We start from the raw sequence: 22,403 nt of genomic DNA, 5'->3' as shown, positions 1-22,403 counted from the left end.
ACTGCAAAAGATAGAGAGAAAATGAAAGTCATTCCCTATGCTTCAGCCATAGGTTCTATCATGTATGCAATATTGTGTACCAGACCTGATGTGTGCCTTGCTATTAGTTTAGCAGGGAGGTACCAAAGTAATCCAGGAGTGGATCACTGGACAGCGGTCAAGAACATCCTGAAATACCTGAAAAGGACTAAGGATATGTTTCTCATTTATGAAGGTGACAAAGAGCTCGTCATAAATGGTTACGTCGATGCAAGCTTTGACACTGATCCGGATGACTCTAAGTCACAAACCGGATACGTATTTATATTGAATGATGGAGCTGTAAGTTGGTGCAGTTCTAAGCAAAGCGTCGTGGCGGGATCTACGTGTGAAGCGGAGTACATAGCTGCTTCGGAAGCAGCAAATGAAGGAGTCTGGATGAAGGAGTTCATATCCGATCTAGGTGTCATACCTAGTGCATCGGGTCCAATGAAAATCTTTTGTGACAATACTGGTGCAATTGCCTTGGCAAAGGAATCCAGATTTCACAGGAGAACCAAGCACATCAAGAGACGCTTCAATTCCATTCGCGAACAAGTCAAGGAGGGAGACATAGAGATTTGCAAGATACATACGGATCTGAATGTTGCAGACCCGTTGACTAAGCCTCTCTCACGAGCAAAACATGATCAGCACCAAGACTCCATGGGTGTTAGAATCATTACTGTGTAATCTAGATTTTTGACTCTAGTGCAAGTGGGAGACTAAAGGAAATATGCCCTAGAGGCAATAATAAAGTCGGTATTTATATTTCCTCATATCATGATAAATGTTTATTATTCATGCTAGAATTGTATTAACCGGAAACTTAGTGCATGTGTGAATACATAGACAAATAGAGTGTCACTAGTATGCCTCTACTTGACTAGCTCGTTGAATCAAAGATGGTTAAGTTTCCTAGCCATAGACATGAGTTGTCATTTGATTAACGGGATCACATCATTAGAGAATGATGTGATTGACTTGACCCATTCCGTTAGCTTAACACTTGATCGTTTAGTTTATTGCTATTGCTTTCTTCATGACTTATACATGTTCCTATGACTATGAGATTATGCAACTCCCGAATACCGGAGGAACACTTAGTGTGCTATCAACGTCACAACGTAACTGGGTGATTATAAATATTCTCTACAGGTGTCTCCAATGGTGTTTGTTGGGTTGGCATAGATCGAGATTAGGATTTGTCACTCTGTGTTACGGAGAGGTATCTCTGGGCCCTCTTGGTAATGCACATCACTATAAGCCTTGCAAGCAATGTGACTAATGAGTTAGTTGCGGGATGACGCATTACGGAACGGGTAAAGAGACTTGCCGATAACGAGATTGAACTAGGTATTGAGATACCGACGATCGAATCTCGGGCAAGTAACATACCAATGACAAAGGGAAAGGGAACAACGTATGTTGTTATGTGGTTTGACCGATAAAGATCTTCGTAGAATATGTCGGAACCAATATGAGCATCCAGGTTCCGCTATTGGTTATTGACCGGAGATGAGTCTCGGTCATGTCTACATAGTTCTCGAACCCGTAGGGTCCGCACGCTTAACATTCGATGGCGATCGGTATTATGAGTTTATGTGTTTTGATGTACCGAAGGTTGTTCGGAGTCCCGGATATGATCACGGACATGACGAAGAGTCTCGAAATGGTCGAGACATAAATATCGATATATTGGATGGCTATGTTTGGACATCGGAATGGTTTCGGGTGAGTTCGGGCATTTACGGGAGTGCCGGGAGGTTACCGGAACCCCCCGGGGAGTATATGGGCCTTATTGGGCCTTAGTGGGAGAGAGGTGGAGGTGGCCAAGGAGGGGGCGCCCCCCCCCCCCCAAGCCCAATCCGAATTGGGTGGGGGCCGGCCCCCCTTTCCTTCCTCCCTCTCTCCTCCTTCCTTCCTCTCCTACTCCAACTAGGGAAGGGGGGAATCCTACTCCCGGTGGGAGTAGGACTCCCCTAGGGCGCGCCATAGAGAGGGTCGGCCCCTCCCCTCCTCCACTCCTTTATATACGAGGGAGGGGCACCCCATAGACACACAAGTTGATTGTTTAGCCGTGTGTGGTGCCCCCCTCCACAGATTTCCACCTCGGTCATATCGTTGTAGTGCTTAGGCGAAGCCCTGCGTCGGTAACTTCATCATCACCGTCATCACGCCGTCGTGCTGACGAAGCTCTCCCTCGACACTCAGGTGGATCTATAGTTCGTGGGACGTCACCGAGCTGAACGTGTGAAGATCGCGGAGGTCCGTACTTTCGGTACTAGGATCGGTCGGATCGTGAAGACGTACGACTACATCAAACGCGTTGTCAAAACGCTTCCGCTTTCGGTCTACGAGGGTACGTGGACAACACTCTCCCCTCTCGTTGCTATGCATCACCTAGATGGATCTTGCGTGTACGTAGGAATTTTTTTGAAATTACTGCGTTCCCCAACAATATGTAGTCCTGACATGACAAGCCTCATGTTTTATACATCACAATAGCTACTTGTAATTTGTTTGAAAATGGTTTTTGGGTCAGTCGATTTTGGAAGGAAGGAAGCAGCCGTTGGAGGTAAGGAAGAAGCAATCGCAAGCTCGCCGGAGAAGCCCTCTGGGTCTATCTTAGGGTGGCAGGTGACCCCATTATCTATATGAGGGGCATTGGGGTGGGGTGTAGTTCGCTAGAAAAAATGGTTCATGGACAGGGTTAGAGGGATGGCTAGGTGTAGAAGCAACACGACAATGGGCGACGGTTGGGGGGAGGGCAGGACGGCAAGGCTAACGCAGAGCACCACTGGCTGCCGGCGGTGGCGGCAGGCGGTTATTCCGGTGGTAGATTGGCGGTTCTGAAGGTAGAAGATGAACAACGGAGGTTGAATAAGCTAATCTAGCCATCCAACTTGCATCGACGGCTCATAGTGAATCGACTGTCCCAAATTGGATTTTCTGTTACCTGACATCTAGCCAGTCCCATTAGATGGTCATTTAAGTGCCCATTTCATATGTACCCCACAGAGTTATTGGTGTAGTATAATGGTTTTGTTCCCAGTATGTTTCATTGTTCTTAGCATCCATTTGATAAGTTTAAAGTTATTGGTTGGCATCACTTGGGTTACATCAGAAGTTCAGCAGGAAAAGGTCCCCATGTTATGTGCTTGTTGTCTAGCTCTATTCTTGTTATGTGTTGGCTTCTCATTCACAATCATGGCTACATTTTCACTGCTTATCAGGCCCAAGATGTATATATAGTTATATACTGGTAAACAGCCTTCAGCAGTTACGATTGGAAACATAAATATTAGTACATTATATTGCATGTTTTACAAATTATGTTCCAAAACACAACTTGCATATTCACAATCCTCGACATTAAAAGTGTTGTAACTTTTGATCCACAACTCTAATTGAGGTGTTTTTATTTGCGTATTGACCCTCTTGGGCCCTATTTGTTTGGGCTTATGCTTCAGCTTTTGGAGATTTTTCACTTTGGCTTCCTATTCAGGGTCTTTCGTAAAAGAGGTTACAGACAACATGTGTTCCATCTAACCAAACACCACACACTCAGCATATGCCTAGACAAGCTCGCAACCAAGCAGTGTTATTTGCATTTCTTCGCAGCCAGGCTGAGGAGGATGCAGGCTAATAGACGATGTGCACAACATGATTTTTAGCCTGCATCTACTCAAACAGGCCCAACTGAGTCACAGATACAATGAGGCAAAAAAATGCAGGTAACTAAACACGCTCCTAGTGTTTTGGCTCTCCTCTTGGGTGGGCTCCCTGTATTTTTCTTTTGTGCCTCGATGCGCTTAACTTGTATTTGTATTGACTGGCAAGTCACGTTCTAGTTGGAGTACAACAAATGGTGGGGGTTCCTCGCCTCACCCCCACCCCTTAATGTCAAAATAAAAGTTCATGCAAAATATTTCCACACCTCGACCAGAAAAATTCTGGGGAACTAGTACTTTCTTCGGTTCTTTTTATTCCACATGTGAGATTTATCTGTAAAATTTGACCAACTATTGGCCAACTTCATATAAATATGGTCAAATTTGATGAAGTTTGACTTGAAACAAATCTTACTATGGGAAGTATAAAATGGACCGGGGAAGTATTATTCAGTCGCATAAAGTCGCTAGAGCAAAGATTGAAGTAAACACAAAAATGGACTGGTGGAGTATTATTCAGCCTTGATTGATGATTTTGCCAATGGAACATTAGATATAGCTAGACTTAGAGCATCTCCAGCCGTTGGCCCCCCAGGGGCACCTAAAATCGCCGCCTGGGGGCGAGCCGGCGCAAAAAAAGGACCTGGGGGCGAGTTGGTCCCCAGTCGCCGGCCCCAGGGCCGCCCCCAGATGCGTATAATTTTTAAAAAATAAAAACGTTCGGTGAAGTTTGGTTAAACACGGCTAAATTTCGGCAAACTTTGGCATATATTGACATGTTCGCGACAGGCTACATAGCAAATATAACTAAAAAAAAGAAATCGCTGAACGCCGAGTAGTCGCCGCCGTCGTCGTCGTCGGCCTTCTCCTCCTTGACGCAGCCGTCCCTGGTGGACCCCTGACCAGCGTCGCCAACGCGGACTGGTGGCGGCGGTGCGTCGTCGTCGTCGTTGTCTTTGATGACGACGACGACTCCTTCGTCGCGGCCCCGACGGCGCTGTTCGAACCACCGCAAGGCGGCGCACTGGCGCTCCTCGCCATCTTCAGGGAGTCCTTGCACGCCCATTCCAGGGCCGCGACATCGTCGAGCTCCACGTCGCCGTGCTCCGTCTTCACGGCGGGGAAACCCGGCTCCGTTTTCACTGGCACGAGCCCCGGCTCTATCTTTGGCTTGACGAAGCGCGGAGGAGCCGGCGAGGAGGCGCGCCGGCCACCCTCGTTGATGACGATGCCGAGCGGCGTCTCCGCCGCGGGCTCGGCCTTGACGCTGAGCAACGCCAGAGAGTCGGAGGAGCGGGAAGAAGAGTGCGAGGAGGAAGAAGAGGAGGAGCCGAACCTCCTGGGCATCCATTGCCCGTCGCGTCGGTGGTGGGTTGAGGCGGCCGCCCTCGCCAGGGGGTATGCCAACGGCGGGTTGTTGCCGCCCTCAAGGTGCGTCAGCACGCCCTCGAGCGTCCGGCCGGGGACGCCCCACCACAGATGGCGCCCCTCGCTGTTCTTCAGGCCGCCCACCATCGGCGCCCCGTTGGTGGACGCCAGCCTCTGCTGTTGACGGCGCTCGAAGTACGCCGCCCACACCGCGTGGTTGTCGGCGGCGTACTGGGGGAGGGCGAGCTGCTCGTCGGTGAGGGAGGCGCGCACGATCTCTACCTCGGCGGCGAAGTAGGAGGGGGGCGCCACGGCGTCGGGCAACGGGGGAATGGGCACTCCCCCGTTGCTGAGCCTCCACCCCGTCGGCCCGGCGCGCATGTCCGGTACCGCCGGGATGTTGGCCTCGAACAGGAGCCACGACTCCTGTTCGTGGAGAGAGCGGCGGCCGAAGCCGTTGGCCGCCGCCTTGTCGCCGGGGAAACATTCGGCCATCGGGAGAGGGAAAGAGGGAGGGCTCGGCGGCGGCGCACGGGAGAGGGAGAGGGAGGGCTCGGCGACGGCGCACGGGAGAGGTAGAGCTCGGCGGCAAGGGCTGGTGTGGCCAGAGGCGAGGGAGGCCATCGGCTTATATAGCCGCGCCGCGCCCGTGTGTACGCGTGTGCGGGAGGGGAGGCGTCGGCGCGCCGCCCTGTGACGCGCAGCCCGTGAGGAATCAATGGAAGGCTGACCGGCGGCAGCCTTGCCATTGATTCCCCGCGGGAAACCGAGGCGTTCTGGGTGAAGACAAGGCGCGGTGTCGCTGACGCGGCTGGCCCGCGGCTCTTTCGCGCCAAAGCCGCTCGCCCCGGCGCCAAAGCCGCTCGCCCCGGCGCCCCCAGCGCGCCGGGTTCGGCCTGGGTCCGCCGGCGCTGATTTCGGCCCAGGCCGGCGAAAATCGGGCTCCTGGGGCACGACTGGGCCGTTTTTTCGGCGCCGGCACGAAAAAATCGCCTGGGGAGGCCTTTCTGGGGCCGCGGCTGGAGATGCTCTGAACTATAGTATCATCACACTTGTTCCTAAAACTGTTGATGTTAAACAAATTCAGAAGTTCATGGCCATATGTCTTATGAATGTCAGCTTTAAAATAATTACTAAGGTGCTAATGAACAAATTAAGTAAATGTGTGTCTCAAGTGATATCTACCACCCAAACAACATTTGTTAAAGGAAGGTTCATTATGGAGGGAGTGGTTGTCCTTCATGAGGCACTCAATTCCATTCATGCTAAGAAAACAAAATGTTTTGGTTTTTAAAGTGGACTTTGAGAAAGCATATGACAAAATAAAATAAATTTTGTTATTCAGATGCTAAAACTCAAAGGGTTTCCTGATAAATGGTGTGATTGGAAAAATTTAAACAAAGGGGGTAACATATCTTAAGAAAAAACTAGAGGATGGGGGTAACACCAGGTTTTGGGAGGATATTTGGGTAGATGATAGAGCACTTAAGGATGAATATCCTAGACTCTATGCCCTTTATTTTGATCATAACATAAATGTGGCTGGAACTATTCAGAGAGGGTGGAGGGGATTCAAATTTAGAAGAACCCTTCATGGGGAATCCATGGACTTGTGGAATAATTTAAAGGGTAGACGTGATGAGGTGGAAATGGGAAATGGCAAAGACAGGGTTGAATGGACCCTGAGTGCTGGCAAGAAGTTCTCTGTGAAATCTTTACGTAGGAAAGTGAAAACTGAGGATTGCAACTTTCCACACACAAAAATGTGGAACGTGAAAGTTCCTGCTAAAAGCAAAGTTTTCTTGTGGTTGGTGAACAGAAAAAGTATTTTAACTAGGGACTCTCACCTTAAAAGAGGATGGAAAGGTAGTAGAACTTGTGAGCTTTGTGGTAAAGATGAAACTACTAATCATCTAATGTTTTGTTGTTCTGTTGCTTCCAGGATATGGAGTTTACTTAAATGCACTTTTGGGCCGAGATCCACTCCCTCTTTAATTGAAGAATGTTTTGGGAGCTGGATTAAAACCTTTCCGAAAGATGATAAAAAATTAGTCCTGATTGGAATCTCTTCCCTCTTCTAGACCATTTGGAAATGTATAAATGGTGTAATTTTTTATAATAAGAACTATAATGATCCCATGACTTTGGTCAAACTAATGTGCCACTGGATTGTGGAATGGTCTATCTTGCAGACAAAGGAACAAAACAAAGAAGTGTTGAAGCTGGGAACAAAGCTGCTAGAACGTGTAGCAAATGATGTCTACAAAGCTTCGCAAGAGTGGAGATACAATGTGCTACGCCTAGAGGGATGAAGATTGCTTGAGGCTGCTTGAGGCTACTCGTTCTGGGAGTGACTTGGTCCTCTTCTTCAGTAGTTCTTTCTAGATGTTTTCGTTTTAAGCTTTTGTGGATGTAAGAAGTGTTGATCGTCTGAGACCATGGCTGTGTTTGTGTTTGTGGTTTTCCTCATTAAACCTGGCATCTGTGCTGGTTGGTTGAGATGGTCTGTTGGTTGCTCTTGTTTCGATCTTGATGCTGGTGACATTATTAGAGATGTCTAAGAATGCGCTTTGATCGCTTCCTTTTGCGTTATCTTCCTTAGAAATAATGTGTGTGTGATTAGTTGTAGGTCGCGGGGTTGTGTTTTGTGGTCGAACCAGTTAGTTTCTTTAATAGAAATCAGAAGGGGCGATATCCAATTCGATGCCCAGACTCATCTGCTCCCGCTTAGAAAAAAGATCAAAATAAATACTAGAAAAATTCAAAAAAAATCATTATTTTGTGTGATAGATAATTTGCCGCGTGAGGCCCACCCCGAATTTCAACTTATTTGGACATCTGAGTAGCTGTCGGCAAAAAAAAAATCGGGTTAGAACAGTTCTAAACATTTTTACATACCCCGATTTTGTTTTTTTTGCCGAGAGCTGCTCAGATGCTCAAATGAGTTGAAATTTAAAACGGACCTCACGCATCAAATTATCTACCACCGAAAGTTTATTTTTGAAATTTTTTGATTTTTTCTATTATTTATTTTAATTTTTTTCTGAGCTCGGGAGCAGAAACTCCGCGTCCTCGGAAGGGGGCCTTCTTTCATCAAAAGATAAACAAAATGGACCGGGGGAGTATTATTCAGTCGCATGAGGTCGCTAGAGCAAAGATTGAATTAAATGCGTTGCGCGCAGCAGCAAGCATCATAACGGTAGAGTCATGACTTGCAGCCACACCAGACCCCAGCTGCACCGCAGCGCACAGGCAGCACCGCCACCGAACCGAACCATGCATGCCGCGCCTCGCGAGGCGCGCTCGCCACTCGCCGGGCGGGAGCGCCTGCCTGCCTCCCTCCCTCCCTCCCTGCATGCGCTAGCTAGCTAGGGCTGCGCAGCGCCGCGCCCGCCAATCGCCGCGCCGCCACTCGTCGCGCCACCTTCCTGTCCGCTCGACACGGCACGCAGCACATGCCGCGCATGCATGCATGCATGCATGCAGAACCGGGGGTTAAATTAAAGTATTCCTACCAGTAGCGTCCAAAGTTTCGGTTCTCCAGTGGGGCCGGCCGGAGGAGAGGACCAAACAGTAGGACATGCATGTTCCACGCGTAGATCTTTGGCCACTGAGGTTTCGTGTACAAGGGAATACGTAACTACGGACCGTATGTGTAGGAGTACGTGCCATGCACCCAAGGTTGCCAGTACCAGCTGCAAGTAATGTGCCAGTTCCATGCACCAAAAAAAAGTAATGTGCCAGTTACCGTATGCTATTGCTAGCACTGCACTGTATCTATGGGCTTGTCTAGATTATCTGGACTTGAGTTTGGCTAGGAAACGGACGAGCCATCGGACGTACGCATGGTAGCGTCGTAGGTACGTAGTAGTGCGGTGCTCCTTTGCGCCACGTGCTAAGAGCGTTTCGTCACCAGCTTTGATTTCTTTGGACGATAGGGTTAGATCATCATGGATTACTCTTACAAAATTGTACGTATATGTAAAGTCTATGCCTTATGCTCGCCAACACGTGTGGAGATACGCGTACGCTAGGCGGTTTTGGCGTTGGTTGTTGGTGAGCAATGTTATTATATATATAACGTCTACCATACCTAATACCCCTATGCATTTATAGAGGTTGGGAAAAGTACTCCCAAGCTATTATCTCAAAGGAACATATATGTGCATAAGCACGTAGAACATAATTGGTTTGATGCCAACAATCGGCATTGCCAATATTTGGCAAGCCAACATTTGGCAAAATCAAAATTGCCAAATGTTGGTAACTTTTTGTGAGGTTGAGAAAAAAAGTTGATAGCCAACCAATCACTAGCCAACATTTGGCATTTGCCAAATATTGACATACCAACTTTTGACATCAAACCAATCATACTCGTAGTACATGCATGTACATAAGTACATTGCACCTGAACAACAGGATGATACAGGGGACGGGAAAGCAAGCAGTTCCTTAGCACGAAACATCGAACTAGTCGTGGAAGGAAAAAACGTGAAGGGCCTTGTGCTGGAGTACCAGCACCCGGTTGGCGGCTAATGCCGCAGCATCTGCCAACGTGACCCCACCCCACGCCCCATGAATGGAGCGGCAGCCAGCCAGCCAGCCAGCCAGTGACCGCGGCGGGACGCGCCACGGGGGACGAGGCGACACGAAGCGAGCAGGCGCGGTGCGGCGAACGCGATCGCGCCGCGCATGCAACGGGCCTCGCGCCTCCCCGTGCCCGCCCGCCCGTCCGGTGCCTCCCCCCACTCCGTCACACGCCTGACGCCCCTCTCACTGGACGCCACTGGAATCCACAGCCCCTCCCTCCAAAGCAGCGCGCCCCGCGACTCGCCTCCGCCTACGTGTCGGCCGCGTCCCCGCCCGCTCGCCCACGTACCCCGCCCCTCGCTCCCACGTGCCCCTCCCTCTGCGCGCATCCGATTGGCCGCCCACCCCTTCTTAAGCCGGCACGGCACCGGGACCCAACGCCGTGCACTCCGTCCACCCCCGCCAGCAGACTTCGACTCGTGCGTGCACGCAATGGCCATGGTGCAGCCGGTGGACATGGCCGTCAAGGCCAACGAGATCCTCGCGCGGTTCCGGCCCATCGCGCCCAAGCCCGCCCTGCCGGCGTCGCCGGCGCAGGCGATCGACGGCGCCGCCGACCGCGTGCTATGCCACCTGCAGAGCAGGCCGTGCCGAGCAAGGAAGCGCGGGCGCCCGAGCGCCGTGCCGGTGTCCGCGCCGGCCGCTGCCGCCAAGAGGAAGAGGGCGGCGTACCCGGTGCCGCTCCGGTGCGCGGCGGCGGCGACCACCGACGCGGTGGTGTCCGCGGCGACGAGGGCCTATGTGTCCGTGCCGGGCAGTGCATGCATGCCGTTTGCGTCGCTGCCGCCGGCGACTGCGAGTACCGGCGGGAATCTGACGATGCTCTCGACCATGGTGGCGGGCGACGAGGAGGAGGAGGAGGAGAGGGAGAGGGACGTCCCCGTGGAGCGCGACCTGCTGCGGAAGCTGCTGGAGCCCAAGGTGATCTCGCCGAGGGCGATGCGCCCCGTAGGATCCACCATCCACGTCGAATCCATCGTCCACGGCGCCGTCGACGCGGCCAGCTGCACCGCCGCCTCGAAGACGGCGGAGGAGGTGGAGGCGGACGTGGAGACCGACGCGCTGCCGGCGGTCGTCACGGACTCGAGCAACCGCGTCCGGCTGGTGAACGACGCCTACAAGGAGATGGTGGGCGCGCCCGAGTGCCTGTGGCTCGGCGCGGTGGCCGCGTCGAGGAGGATCAGCGGGGAGGTGGCGCTGGTGGTGGCCGAGCAGGCGACGCTGCCGGAGTCCCCAGGGGGGTTCTCGTGCACGGCGAAGATCGAGTGGGAGTGCGGCGGCGGCGAGCGGGCTTCCTTCCATGCAGCGTGCGACGTCAGCCGGCTGCAGTGCGAGTACAGGCACTACCTCTTCGCCTGGAGGTTTCGCACCGCCGATGCATCATCGTCCGGCAGCAGCCACCGCGCCGGCGGCGACGCATGAGACACTCAAGACCCAAGCAGCGTGCGAAACTAAGTGCATAGGTCATAGATTAAGGTGCATGTTTTGTTACTGTTAAACTACTAGGTTAAGGTGCATGTTTAGTGGTACTGGTAAACCTAGGTGAACTGTTTCCTTTTTTGGGAAGCTTGCATGGTGCATGCCCGGGTTCTAAAGTACATATGATGTTGACCGGACAATGCAAGGGAAAAATATGACGTGTGCTTAGTGAATTGCACGTCTGCTGGTGTGTTCTGAGCTAGTGAGCTGCTTGTACTCCCGTTTGATAATAACTGGTGATTGCCTACGTATGTAGGGACAGGGCAGGATGTACAAGAGCTAGTCACAGACTGGCAGCAGTCACGATCTGCCTGGCCTTCTTTGCGTGCACTAAGTTGACAAATATAGTAGCCAAGAAATTCTGTGTGAAGGGGAGTTTTACAGGCAAGGCTAATAACAAGCATTTATACCCTGTAAAAAATGGAGTTAACAAACATTTTGATGAGATGACCGACAAGTTCAGTTGCAATGCGTGCTTATTACACGTTTGATGAGGACATGTTCTAGCTCATATTGCACGACAGGTATTGAACAAAGTAAAATCAGCACGAGCGGCAGAGGAAAAGAACATCTTTTGAAAAATCTCCACACAACATACAAATCCACAGCTCAGGCTGCTTCCTCCGTCTTCGGGGGGCCCTTCCACTTGAAGTTCTCTGCGTACGTTTTGGGCTGCATGATTAAATATCAACCGTTAATTATAAGTATAATAACCTATCCAATGTTGTAAATACACACCTATACAAACCGATCGCAAAATGATGCTTAATTATAACAAAGTATTGTGTTAGTTCCATGAAAAGACGACATATTTTTGCAATTTCGAATCAGGGTAAACAAACAACAATTAAGGTTCAGACCCAGCCAAGCTCCATGGAAATGTGCAGATTCTAGGACATGCAAATATTTAGTGCAGGGTTGTAAGTTCATATATTCTTCAGGGCCTGTTTGGATTTGGGGTATCCGTACAAACTAAATACTGAAGCTTCAACATGAAATATTCTTCTTCCAAACTGGCCCTTATTCTTCTGTCCGAATCCGATGTCTTTTGTTTAAGTGATTCACTTGTAACGACTCTAGAGAATCATATAACAGACTTGCTAACATAAATCTAAAATCCCTGGCAATATAGTTGTGTTAGTTGGGATAGCGAAGTCAAATGCTTTGGCAGGGGATATGACCAGTGCACACACGGTGATAGAACTGCCAAAACAGTGGTCTCCTTGCATCAGTGGGAACATCGGTTCAGACAGTATGGCAGCCAGTACTGACTAGCTTGTCCTCATCGAATTGCTAGTAACAAAAAGATAAGGGTCGACGAGCATGGTATTACTCTGTCTCTGGTCAAGTGCACATTCGATGTACTTCTAAAGTTGATGTCAGTTTTGGCTTCTATCTACAACCTTTGACTTCTAAGTCCTAAGAACTAATGGAGAACCAGAACCAATGTCTAGCTAGTTTTCATGGATAAGATGAGCGCCTTCAGTTCAAAGTGCCGGTCTGCCGGAGACACGAATAATGTGAAGGTCAACAAATTTGGTCAGGCGCTGTGACAAAGAAGCAACGGGCTATCCATTAAGTCCCAGTGCCCTCCGTCATGGGGTATTCACAGACTCCGACAGAAAACCGAATCTTAAAATTCACAGAAAGTTCCGAAGGTCATGGCATTGACTTTATTAAGATGTAAATTTTCAAATCCAAATCTAAAACAGTTCAAAAACACAAAAAGAACAAATACAGTGTTTATAGTGTACTGATAATGTGCTCAATTCACAACCCAGTTTGAACTAGCTACTATTCAGAGGTGGATTAGTCTCTTGTTTTGGAGTAACTGGTCAAATTTGGATCAAATTTTGTGAGACACTAGATGCACTTACATGGGGTGTCAACAGTGTTTTTTCTCAGAATTGTTGGCGGTTTCTAGAAAGGAAAAAACACTTGGGTGCACAGGGAGTACGTAAATCCTCCCGTCCTGCCTTGTCTACACATTTCCGTCCTTTGTTGACCCCAAGTTGGTCTTCACCCATTACCATGACATTTCATTTTCCCCTACCTCTATATCCCAAGATGCCACTGGCACCATTTCCCTCCACCCCGTAGGTGGCAATACCCAAGACACCGCCCTCACATCCACCTTCCATATATGCCATAATTCCATCTCCACATCATTTCCCGTAATATAATGGACTGACATAAGTTATCACATCTAACATGGATTGCATTACTTGCGGAGTTACGCGCACCAAGTGCTTACCATCAAAATCATCATCATCAACAACAACAACAACAAAGCCTTTAGTCCCAAACAAGTTGGGGTAGGCTAGAGGTGAAACCCATAAGATCCCGCAACCAACTCATGGCTCTGGCACATGGATAGGTCACCAATGTTTTTCTTTACCAGCATATTTTACTCGCTTTCTTGCTTACAACTCAATGTTAAATACTTCCTATGACGATATGTCCATGTTGTATTGGTAAAACAACTCAAAAGTGTGCAAGCACACATTGAAAGCGATGATACATGTAAACACAAACAGATTTAGAAGACATGTAGGATATACAGAAAAGGTGTGTCCAGTTTTTTTTTTAAGATGCAAGGTATGAACTGTGTAAAGCAGGAAGATGCATTAACCAAGTCAAAACGAAGGATATGTAGGATATACATACCTTCAGAAGAGGTGTATGGCGCTTCCTAACCTGCAAAAAGATAGATATAAATGTAAGTATACAATTCTCTTTTTCAAATAAATATGAAAGGCGCATTCCAAGAAGAATGTGTTATCAAATAATACTACACAACAGCGCAAGGAGATTCAACTCAACATACATTTTACTCCAGAAATAGACTTGAAAAATGTTTACGACAGCTTCAGCTAAAAAATGTTCATTGCAAAGTAACACCAAAACTCTCGGTGTCGCTAAATTTGGAAAGAATACAGTGAGCCCATAGATGACAACCTCTGGCTCTAATGGGTTTCAGAGAAAAGGAAGATATAAAAGTTTGACTTCTAGTGGATATAATTTATAGCATATCTCTAAGACATATAAAGGATATATAATATATTATCTTCAAAACATTTAATAGCAATCTAATCAAACAACAGACCTTTAAGGCATGTGGCATAAATGATAAATTTCAACGCAGAACAGATGAGAGGTAACTTGCGGAGAAAAGAATTTGAGCTAAATTAATTGAGCAAAATGACCAAGATAAGAACTATTCAGCAAAAATTTCTAGGAGGCATCAACAGGCAGCAGCCGAGACATACTTAAATGCCTATTTATCAAGAACAAGGACCACACAGTTACTGGAAAATAAACTTCATACGGAGTATATGACTAGCATGAAATCTATCTCTATATGTACTTCATCAAATAGGCCTAGCCCAGTTTGGAAATGCACCTATGGGATGATGGGAACCCTTTAAGACCTGCCCAGCTTGAACATTTTAATTAGAAGAAGAATCAAGAATTGAATTATCCTAGATGTTCAAAAGTGTAACCAATCATTGTTTGATCTTTCCCAATATTCCTGAAGTTCCAGTCCTGAATAGAACATCTTATTTGCCAAGTCAACTTATCTACCAGAATACCAGCGAGGGGGGAAAAGAGTCAAAGACCCACCACATATTCCCATCCGTGTTTTTCAGCAAATGCCTTCGCTGACTCGGCACTGTCAAACGTAAGTCCAGCTTCACCAACATTAGCATACGGATCACCAGTCGATGTCCATCCCATCAATGGGTTCTCCCACCTATCACGAATTCAAATGTTAGAACCAGTTTCTCAAAAGAAAAAGAAGATATTTTAGAAGGAATAGTATCTGATAGTATTAGTTTGCTAACCAAACCCTAATCCAAAGAAACGAGTGATGAACATGCCAAACGGAATAACTGCATGAGCCGTGACATGAGCCACACAAAAAAGGACACGCTAACACCTCAACAAAGAGAACTGCTCAATCGGAGGTAAAAAATCAGCTGTGGGCTTTAATGCTGTCACATTATAATAATCACTGGAACCTCTAAACATCCAGCACAAATAGGTACAGGACGCATTCTGCATGGTTTACAGTTAGCAACAATGACAAGAAAAAGAGGGAGAAAATAAACTGAATCAGTGTCCAGATTATTTCCTTTGTTTCTGACTGCAGATTCTAAATGAACTTTTAAGTACGTTCCAATCAGGCTACTGAAAGTCTGAAACATAAATGACCTGCAGCAGCAGTGACAGAGCATTCTTTTCATGTTCTTATCCTCAATCAAGGTAATGCACCAGAGGTTTCAAATATTAATTGTGAGATATAACAAGTAAAAGAGCGCAGATATGGCATACAGTGCCCCTGGTAGAACCAAAACCCATTACATAATTTTATGGTACTACTACACATGTAGAGCACTTCCGTAATAATAAAAATAATAAAATATAGAAGGAACTCCTCACATATTATTCTTGTTTAAGTTCAACAGATAAGAACCAATAACAAACAGCACCTCAGGAAAAAAAAAATACCAGAACACTTCCAGTATTAATAAATATAACTATGTTGGAGATGTTTGTTAATTTTTTGCCCACCTCAACGATGCTTAAAGGGAATGCCTGGGCCTCATCAATTCTTCATAAACATTACTCCCTCCGGTCCAAAATAAGTGTCGCAGTTTTGAACTAGGCGTTAGTTCAAAACTGCGACACTTATTCTGGATCGGAGGTAGTTCAATAATCAGTGAGATATGGTATAGTGACAGGTATAATCACATTTTTCATCAAGTTGATTGTTCACTCAAACTTACCAAAAGTGAGGTGATTGCAAAGAACAATTGTTCAATGGATATACTCATTCTGACAATATCTATGATACGGATTTGTGCTTGCATAGGTGGACTCCCACCATCTCAACCATTGAATGGGCCTTGAGATCTGGCATATTCACTAACTGCACACTTATAGCCATAGCAATGAGAGAATGTGCACAGAACTCAAGGCAAATTCAGTGGTTGAGAAGTGGTAGTATTATATATGAGTGCCTCGATAAATACCAATACCTACCACTGAGCTAAGATTATAGTAACCCAAAGCAAAACTGCGCAGGCATGATGTATAAGAACATTCGGAAGTTAGCTAGAACTACAGTCTAGCTGCACAAGCAGGCAAGTAGTAGCCTAGTACCTCAGTCACTGATAGTTTGAACTATTGACTGCCTCATGTGAGTGCTAGTTTGTTATTGACAGAAGCATATTTCTAGTTTTGATCTGCTTGAAAGCTAAGTTTTGAATTTAAAATTTTAAATCTAGGTTAAATTTACATGAGGCTTATTAAAATTTCATTTTATTTTGAGGCAGCCCTTCTGACAGCATCACAGGCTTTTGGGATGTATGACCCGTGAGAAAGAACAAGATAACCAACAAAATACAACAAGAAACATACTTTTGGGTTGACACGAAATTGATTTTCCACCTCCCGACTTTGCCAGAACCTTGCTGAGATGCAGTCCTAGCTGGTGAATAGATTAGAACCTGCTTGATCACAAGGATAAGTGACCATTTGAGAAGGGGCAAAAAGGATGAAATAAGAACAACTTGGGCTTTAGCACCAATCCTGTGAAAGTGAATTCGTGAAATAGAATCAGGTATTTAGGCCTTACAGTTTAGGACCTATCCTTCTGAAAGTTTTATAACTAGCATATAACCCATCATACCGCAAACACCGAAGATACAGTTTCTGACCCAAAACTGTCAACTCCCATTCAAATATTCTTTGAGGCAAACATATAACTGACGACTGTGGACAATGCACAAATCAATCCAAGGTCTAAACTATGGCAGAATACAAAGCAAACTAGGATCATTTACCCAAAGTCACAGAGCGCAAGGAGAATTGCTGCCCTTGACCTCTCTCTCTCTACCTATTTTTCATTTTCCCAGATATAAGTGTCCCATCCGAATCCCCCAAGATGGTCAAACACACTTTGCCCCATATCATCATTGGGTTGGAAATTCGGTATAATCTATGCGGGGGAACCCAAACTCCCACACATTCCTCCTCACCACAGCTGTGACCAATTGAAAGAGACCTGCTACCGCTAAATTCGCATTTCGATCAAATCCAAACTCCAACCACAACTAACGCATAGACACATCGCCTCGACGCCCATAACAACCTAAAATGCTTGAAGCCCGAACATTTCGAAAGATGCCCACACAGATCCACCTGATATAAATCTATCGCGACGAAAGTGAAGCGGGGAAGGTCGAGGGAACGTTACCTTGCGGCGGAGGTGCTCCTCGGGGATCCCGGAGACCATGCCGATCTCCCCGGGCTTGATCTCCACGAGGGCATCGGAGGCCTCCGCGGAGAGCATCCGCGCCGGCGTAGGCGAGAGCAGGGCCCGGCCGAGGGAGGGGAAGACCCGCCGGAGTGGGGCGGCCATCGCGTCGGAGCCGTGCGCCGGAGAGAGGTGGGGGCGAAAGGAGAGATGCGGGGGAGGAGCTTCGGAGCAGACGGCCTGCAAATGTGCGATCAGGCCGCACGGAGAATATGATGAGCCCAGAGCAGTATAGAGGGTGTCCATTGCTCTCTGGGCTCGGCCATTGGGCCGTTTAGATCGTTATCGTACAGGCCTACGCCATCAAAAAAAATGTTAATATCCCCTCAAAAAAACAAAAATGTTAATACCCCTAAAAAAATCAGAAAATGTTAATAAACTGAAAAAAAACACTCCTCCAGAAAAGTTAAAAGTTTCTTTTTTGCGAGATAGAAAAGTTGAAAGTAAGCAGTCACTCATGGATTCGGCTAGCCATAGTTTGTGTTGGTTATGATGGAGGGGAGTGTAAAAACATGGAAACCACTATTAACGTCTTTAGCATGAAAGATATTGAAAACCTTTGTCGTAAACTGTTGGCAGGAAAAGTACGCCTCTCAAAATAAATTTATCTCTTTTTAACCAAATGAGCTCTGGCATATGTTAATCTCTGATTTCCTTTGTGAAGGGTGTATCTATTTATTATTATTGTTGACTCAATTCCATTTTTCTTTCTTTTGGCACCATGTATTGTGCATGGGATCACTCTTAACTTTGCATGCGTTCTTCTAATATTAATTTGTTGAGAATTGTACAAGTATGATGGTTATCTTTAAATTGAGGTACCAAGTCATCATATATACTTCACTGGTTGCTTTATGTTTGCAATATAATCTTGAAATTTAATCCCATCCCACCGCTGGCTGGTCAATCAAACCTGGCCCTGCAGATCGTAAAGTGCGCACGGATATGGTAGTCAATCCCATCCCACCGCTGAGCAACAATCACCTTGAAATCGCGGAGACGAGCCGCTATGTCCCTCTGCATCTTCGTGAGGGTCTGAGGAACACGGTGGAGGGAATGCTGCATGAAGCTGGACTGCTCACCACAGAAGTCTCTGATCATCCTTTCGGCATTGGTATGTTTGCTTTTGCGGATTCTTTTGTCCGAGACATTGCTGTCAACACAATCTTTGAGAAAGCCTTAAGTTATATCTTAATCTATCTTGCAAGGTAGATTGGATCATGTCCGCGACAGAAGTTGCAGAGGAATGAAACGACGATTTCGGTATAGGAAGAGAAAGGGATAGATGAGGAGGATCTGGTCGTTTCTTTTGTCTGCCATAATGTTGCTTTGAATATGAGATCCACTACATATGGTCCTGAGGTTTTGCTACTCTATATTGGATTTCCTGATGATTATCAGACTGAGTTTTATTTGCAAAGATCTATGGATGATTATGGTTGATTGGTTTCCTCGAACAACCCTCATATAGACCGCAGATTTGTAGTCATAGGAGTTAGGGTTATTCACATGGGCCTGGTCCCTAAGAGCATCGTGGTTATGCAACTTGGAGGGGACATGGAGTGTTGGACTGTGCAGGTGAACCTACTGCATGGGGCAGACTGGAACGCTCATATCCCTGAAATTCCTCCTGCAAATGAGGAGTCGCCGCGCTGCTAATGGTGTTTCGCACCCGATGTTTAGAGATGGTATGATTGCAGAGCATTTGTATCAACAATGGCTACACAGTTGGTTTGCTCAGAATGGCATTGGAAATGCTCCTGCTCAGATCAATTGTAACAATGCCCCGAATGCTAACCGGCCTGCACGGGGGGAGCTTGGCCTGAGCCTCCAACGCCTCAGATCCCTCAAGTTGGTGAATTTTCAAGCTTGGCTTGCTGCTCAGGGCTTGCAGGTTTAGGATGGTGTCATGCCTGAAAACAACCTAAATGACAGTCTGGGCTCTGCTTGGGATGATTCCAACTTAGGAAACAATAGTATGAACTCATTTGAAATTGGAGAATTTAGTGGATTAATCTCCAGTATGACCGTTCCACCTCTTGCTCGACGTACTATTGTTGTTGATGTGGCCATCTCTGCGATTACTATGCAAGTTAGCTTGTCTATTCAAGGTGAAGAGCTGGCCAATGTTCTGCTGGATGAGTATGTGCCCAGAAGTAACTTTACCATGTACTTATCCAGGTCCATTATGAATGTGATTCGATCTTATGGTCCTTGGAGCTCTGGCTATGGCTTACCTGCACTTTCAACCCAGTTTTTGCCACCTCCCACTACTGCAGGATGCTGCTAACGCGACACTACGATCAGAGACCCTTTGACGAAACTGTGTGCGATGCATTAATCGCAAACGGTGATGTAAAAAACCGTCAAAAAGATGCAAAATGTTTGCGATGAATGATATATCAAACACGGTTCAGATTTGCGTGTGCGATGAGGGGAATACGGTTGATCTGTACGAACTGTTTGCGATGAGACAGAACAACAGAAATGGGCAGCCGGATCAAGGTGTGTGTGATATACGGCATACAGTTCACTCCGATGAACCGTTTGCGATGATTGAGGTGAACACAAACGAATCGGCGTAACAAGATGTGTGTGATACGCGGCAAACAGGTCGGTAATCAAAATTGTGTGCGATCATTATAGATAGCCCATACAGTCTTTTTTGTGAATTGTGTGCTCGTCAGGGCACATAGTTCAACAAACCAACCTGTGGGTGATAATGTAGAAGATCTCTGTCGAATACATATTACTAACCGTCTATGATAAGATTGACAGGATAAATTGTTGGATGGCCCCGCGACATCGTCTTGGCGAGGACGCTTCTTGCCGCTGACCGTTGGCTTTTCATCGCCGCCGCCGTCGTCATCGTCGTTGCTGTCGTCGTCCTCCTCCTCCTCGTTCGACCATTCCTCCTCATCATCATCGTCGTCCTCTTCTTCGTCCTCCGACGGCTCCTTGTCCGTCTGGTTGTCGTCTGACGACTCTGGAGGCGGCGTCCCTTCCATGAACCGGATATAATCGAGGTCTGGGCTCGACGCCGGACTCATGGAAGACGAGCGGGATGATTCGGATGTTGACCTATCATCGGGCGCCAGACTGCTGGCCGAACTGTCGTCCTCGCTGTCGCTCGACATGGCTGCAGAGTGTGTGCCAGTGTGTAGCGCGGCTTGCCGGGGACGATGAAGATGGTGGACACTTAAGCGGGGTATGCAGAGAAGAGGAACTGCCAATTGAAGTGGGGTTTTTTGCGCGGGGGGGGGGGGATTGAAGCGGGGGTTGACGTATTATCTAACCACTGATATAATCAACCGTAATTATTTGTACCCAGTCGCTCCAAATTCCCGGGGTTGCGCAGGACTCCTATTGGCTATTTGGCTGGTTTCCTTTTTCAGGACAAAAACAAGGAACGAGTTTTGGGATTATGCACTAGTACCGGTACGAACGGAGTAGGACAGTTGGCAAGCAATACATTGAGCTCTTCTTATTGATAAAGCCAGTAATAATCAAACTAGAAAGGAAAAGAAAAAGGACAAAGAAAAATATCTGCACGAATCTTCGCGTAACATCAATGGCATAGGACCTAGATGTGCATTACTTAGAGCACATCTAGATGTGCTTTAGCAATACTGTCAAACAAAACCCCTAATCATCATTGCAAATAGCGCATAGAACATGGCTAATGCGACAACCACAACTACACATGCTAGTTCCTTCTTGTCTCTTGCTTTCATCTGTTGCCTGTGATTGATTCTTTCTTGCTTCATCGTACTGATTGTACATTCCAGATCAACCAGTTTCTTCTTGAGCTTTACGTTATCTTCTGCGAGCTTGGTGATAACACTCCGAGCCCTGCCATGCCATTCTTCATCCAGCCAGTTAACAAAGGCACAAGCCTCATATCCCTGCCAATGTTAAATAGTATTCAGGATGAGCGGTGACATTAACTGAAGTAAAATGATGAACTTAATTATCACTAACCTCTAAGGGGCAACTGAGAAACTGCTTGCCAATGTAGAATCCCTCTGTGCATGCACGTCGAGCGGGAGTGTGCCCGTGCACACAACTCAGCTTTTGGTACTTCTCGGTGGCGCAAAACTCGGAGTCAGACTCGTGTTGCGGGAGTCTGGAGTCATGCTCCGGATCCAGCGGCAGATCGCTTTCCTGGGGGGAGGGGGGTCATTCAGGACGGATTCGACAAGGAGCTATACTTTGGACATGCTAAAAAAGATCGGGATAGATTGGAACCTGACAGGACGATTCGGATCCGTAGTACACCTGCCTTCTGATGACCTTAGGCAAGTGCTCGGCGGTGACCGCCGTCGTGGCGGCGATACGAGCAGGAGCAGCCGCACCGAAACCATCAGCACAACTCGTCCGCATTCCCCCAATGTTAGCGCCACGCGAGGGAATTTGGAGGCTATGTAGGGATTTGGGGGAAATGGGGAAACTATGGAGATAAGCTAACGGTCGGGAACTACTTATGGCACTATATGTTGTATACGTCACACTGTTTATACATGTCGTTTGTGTTAGGTATTACAACATCACACACGATTTCCGCACCAAACCGTGTGAGAAGACAATGTAGGTTAGACACGGTTGCCATTACATAACCATATGTGATGTACTACCCTGTCCATATAATTGAGTTACAGTGAGATACCGTGTAAACAGCCGCTCTACGGATATCCATAAAAAACCGCTCTGCATATAGAGATGGCGGCGGCGGCCTAAGCAGCGGCTACCGGAGAAGAGGTCAATCCTCAGGCGGTGGGCGGTGGCGGCATCATAGGAGGTCAATCCTCGGTCTGCGGCGGGAGATAGGAGGAGCTCAACCATCGAGTTCGGCGGCTGCGTGATTCGAGCACATCCATTGCGGTCGATTGCGGGATAGTGGAGGTCAAACTTCAGGCAGCAGCGGCACTAAGCTTTGCTCCTCGACCCTGCTG

General features: G+C 47.4%; 2 protein-coding genes across 2 annotated transcripts; one reads left to right on the top strand and one right to left on the bottom strand.

The window, feature by feature from the left end:
* Window positions 1–10,021: 10,021 nt before the first annotated feature.
* Window positions 10,022–11,302, top strand: LOC109754460 (uncharacterized). The gene has a single exon (XM_020313368.4). The coding sequence runs from the start codon at window positions 10,083–10,085 to the stop codon at window positions 11,070–11,072; it is 990 nt and encodes a 329-aa protein (XP_020168957.1). The 5' UTR covers window positions 10,022–10,082; the 3' UTR covers window positions 11,073–11,302.
* A 248-nt stretch (window positions 11,303–11,550) lies between these two features.
* On the bottom strand, window positions 11,551–17,691 carry LOC109754459 (NADH dehydrogenase [ubiquinone] iron-sulfur protein 4, mitochondrial). The gene is made up of 5 exons (XM_020313367.3): window positions 17,392–17,691; window positions 16,554–16,642; window positions 14,754–14,883; window positions 13,797–13,826; window positions 11,551–11,801 (listed from the first exon to the last, which is right to left on the bottom strand). The coding sequence occupies exons 1-5, from the start codon at window positions 17,554–17,556 to the stop codon at window positions 11,739–11,741; spliced, it is 477 nt and encodes a 158-aa protein (XP_020168956.1). The 5' UTR covers window positions 17,557–17,691; the 3' UTR covers window positions 11,551–11,738.
* Between the last annotated feature and the right edge of the window lie 4,712 nt (window positions 17,692–22,403).

The sequence above is a fragment of the Aegilops tauschii genome, chromosome 2 (genome assembly GCF_002575655.3).
Source record: "Aegilops tauschii subsp. strangulata cultivar AL8/78 chromosome 2, Aet v6.0, whole genome shotgun sequence".
Taxonomy (NCBI): domain Eukaryota; kingdom Viridiplantae; phylum Streptophyta; class Magnoliopsida; order Poales; family Poaceae; genus Aegilops; species Aegilops tauschii.
This window is presented reverse-complemented; position numbering and strand designations above follow the sequence as displayed.

What these genes read in the sequence shown, in the direction of transcription:
- LOC109754460 (XM_020313368.4), top strand. Translation starts at nt 10,083, where the DNA reads ATGGCCATGGTGCAGCCGGTGGACATGGCCGTCAAGGCCAACGAGATC.
- LOC109754459 (XM_020313367.3), bottom strand. Translation starts at nt 17,556, where the DNA reads ATGGCCGCCCCACTCCGGCGGGTCTTCCCCTCCCTCGGCCGGGCCCTG. An exon ending in AGGAGCACCTCCGCCGCAAG is followed by an intron (nt 16,643 to 17,391) that starts GTAACGTTCCCT and finishes GTGATCAAGCAG; the next exon opens with GTTCTAATCTATTCACCAGC. An exon ending in GCCATACACCTCTTCTGAAG is followed by an intron (nt 11,802 to 13,796) that starts GTATGTATATCC and finishes TTAATCATGCAG; the next exon opens with CCCAAAACGTACGCAGAGAA.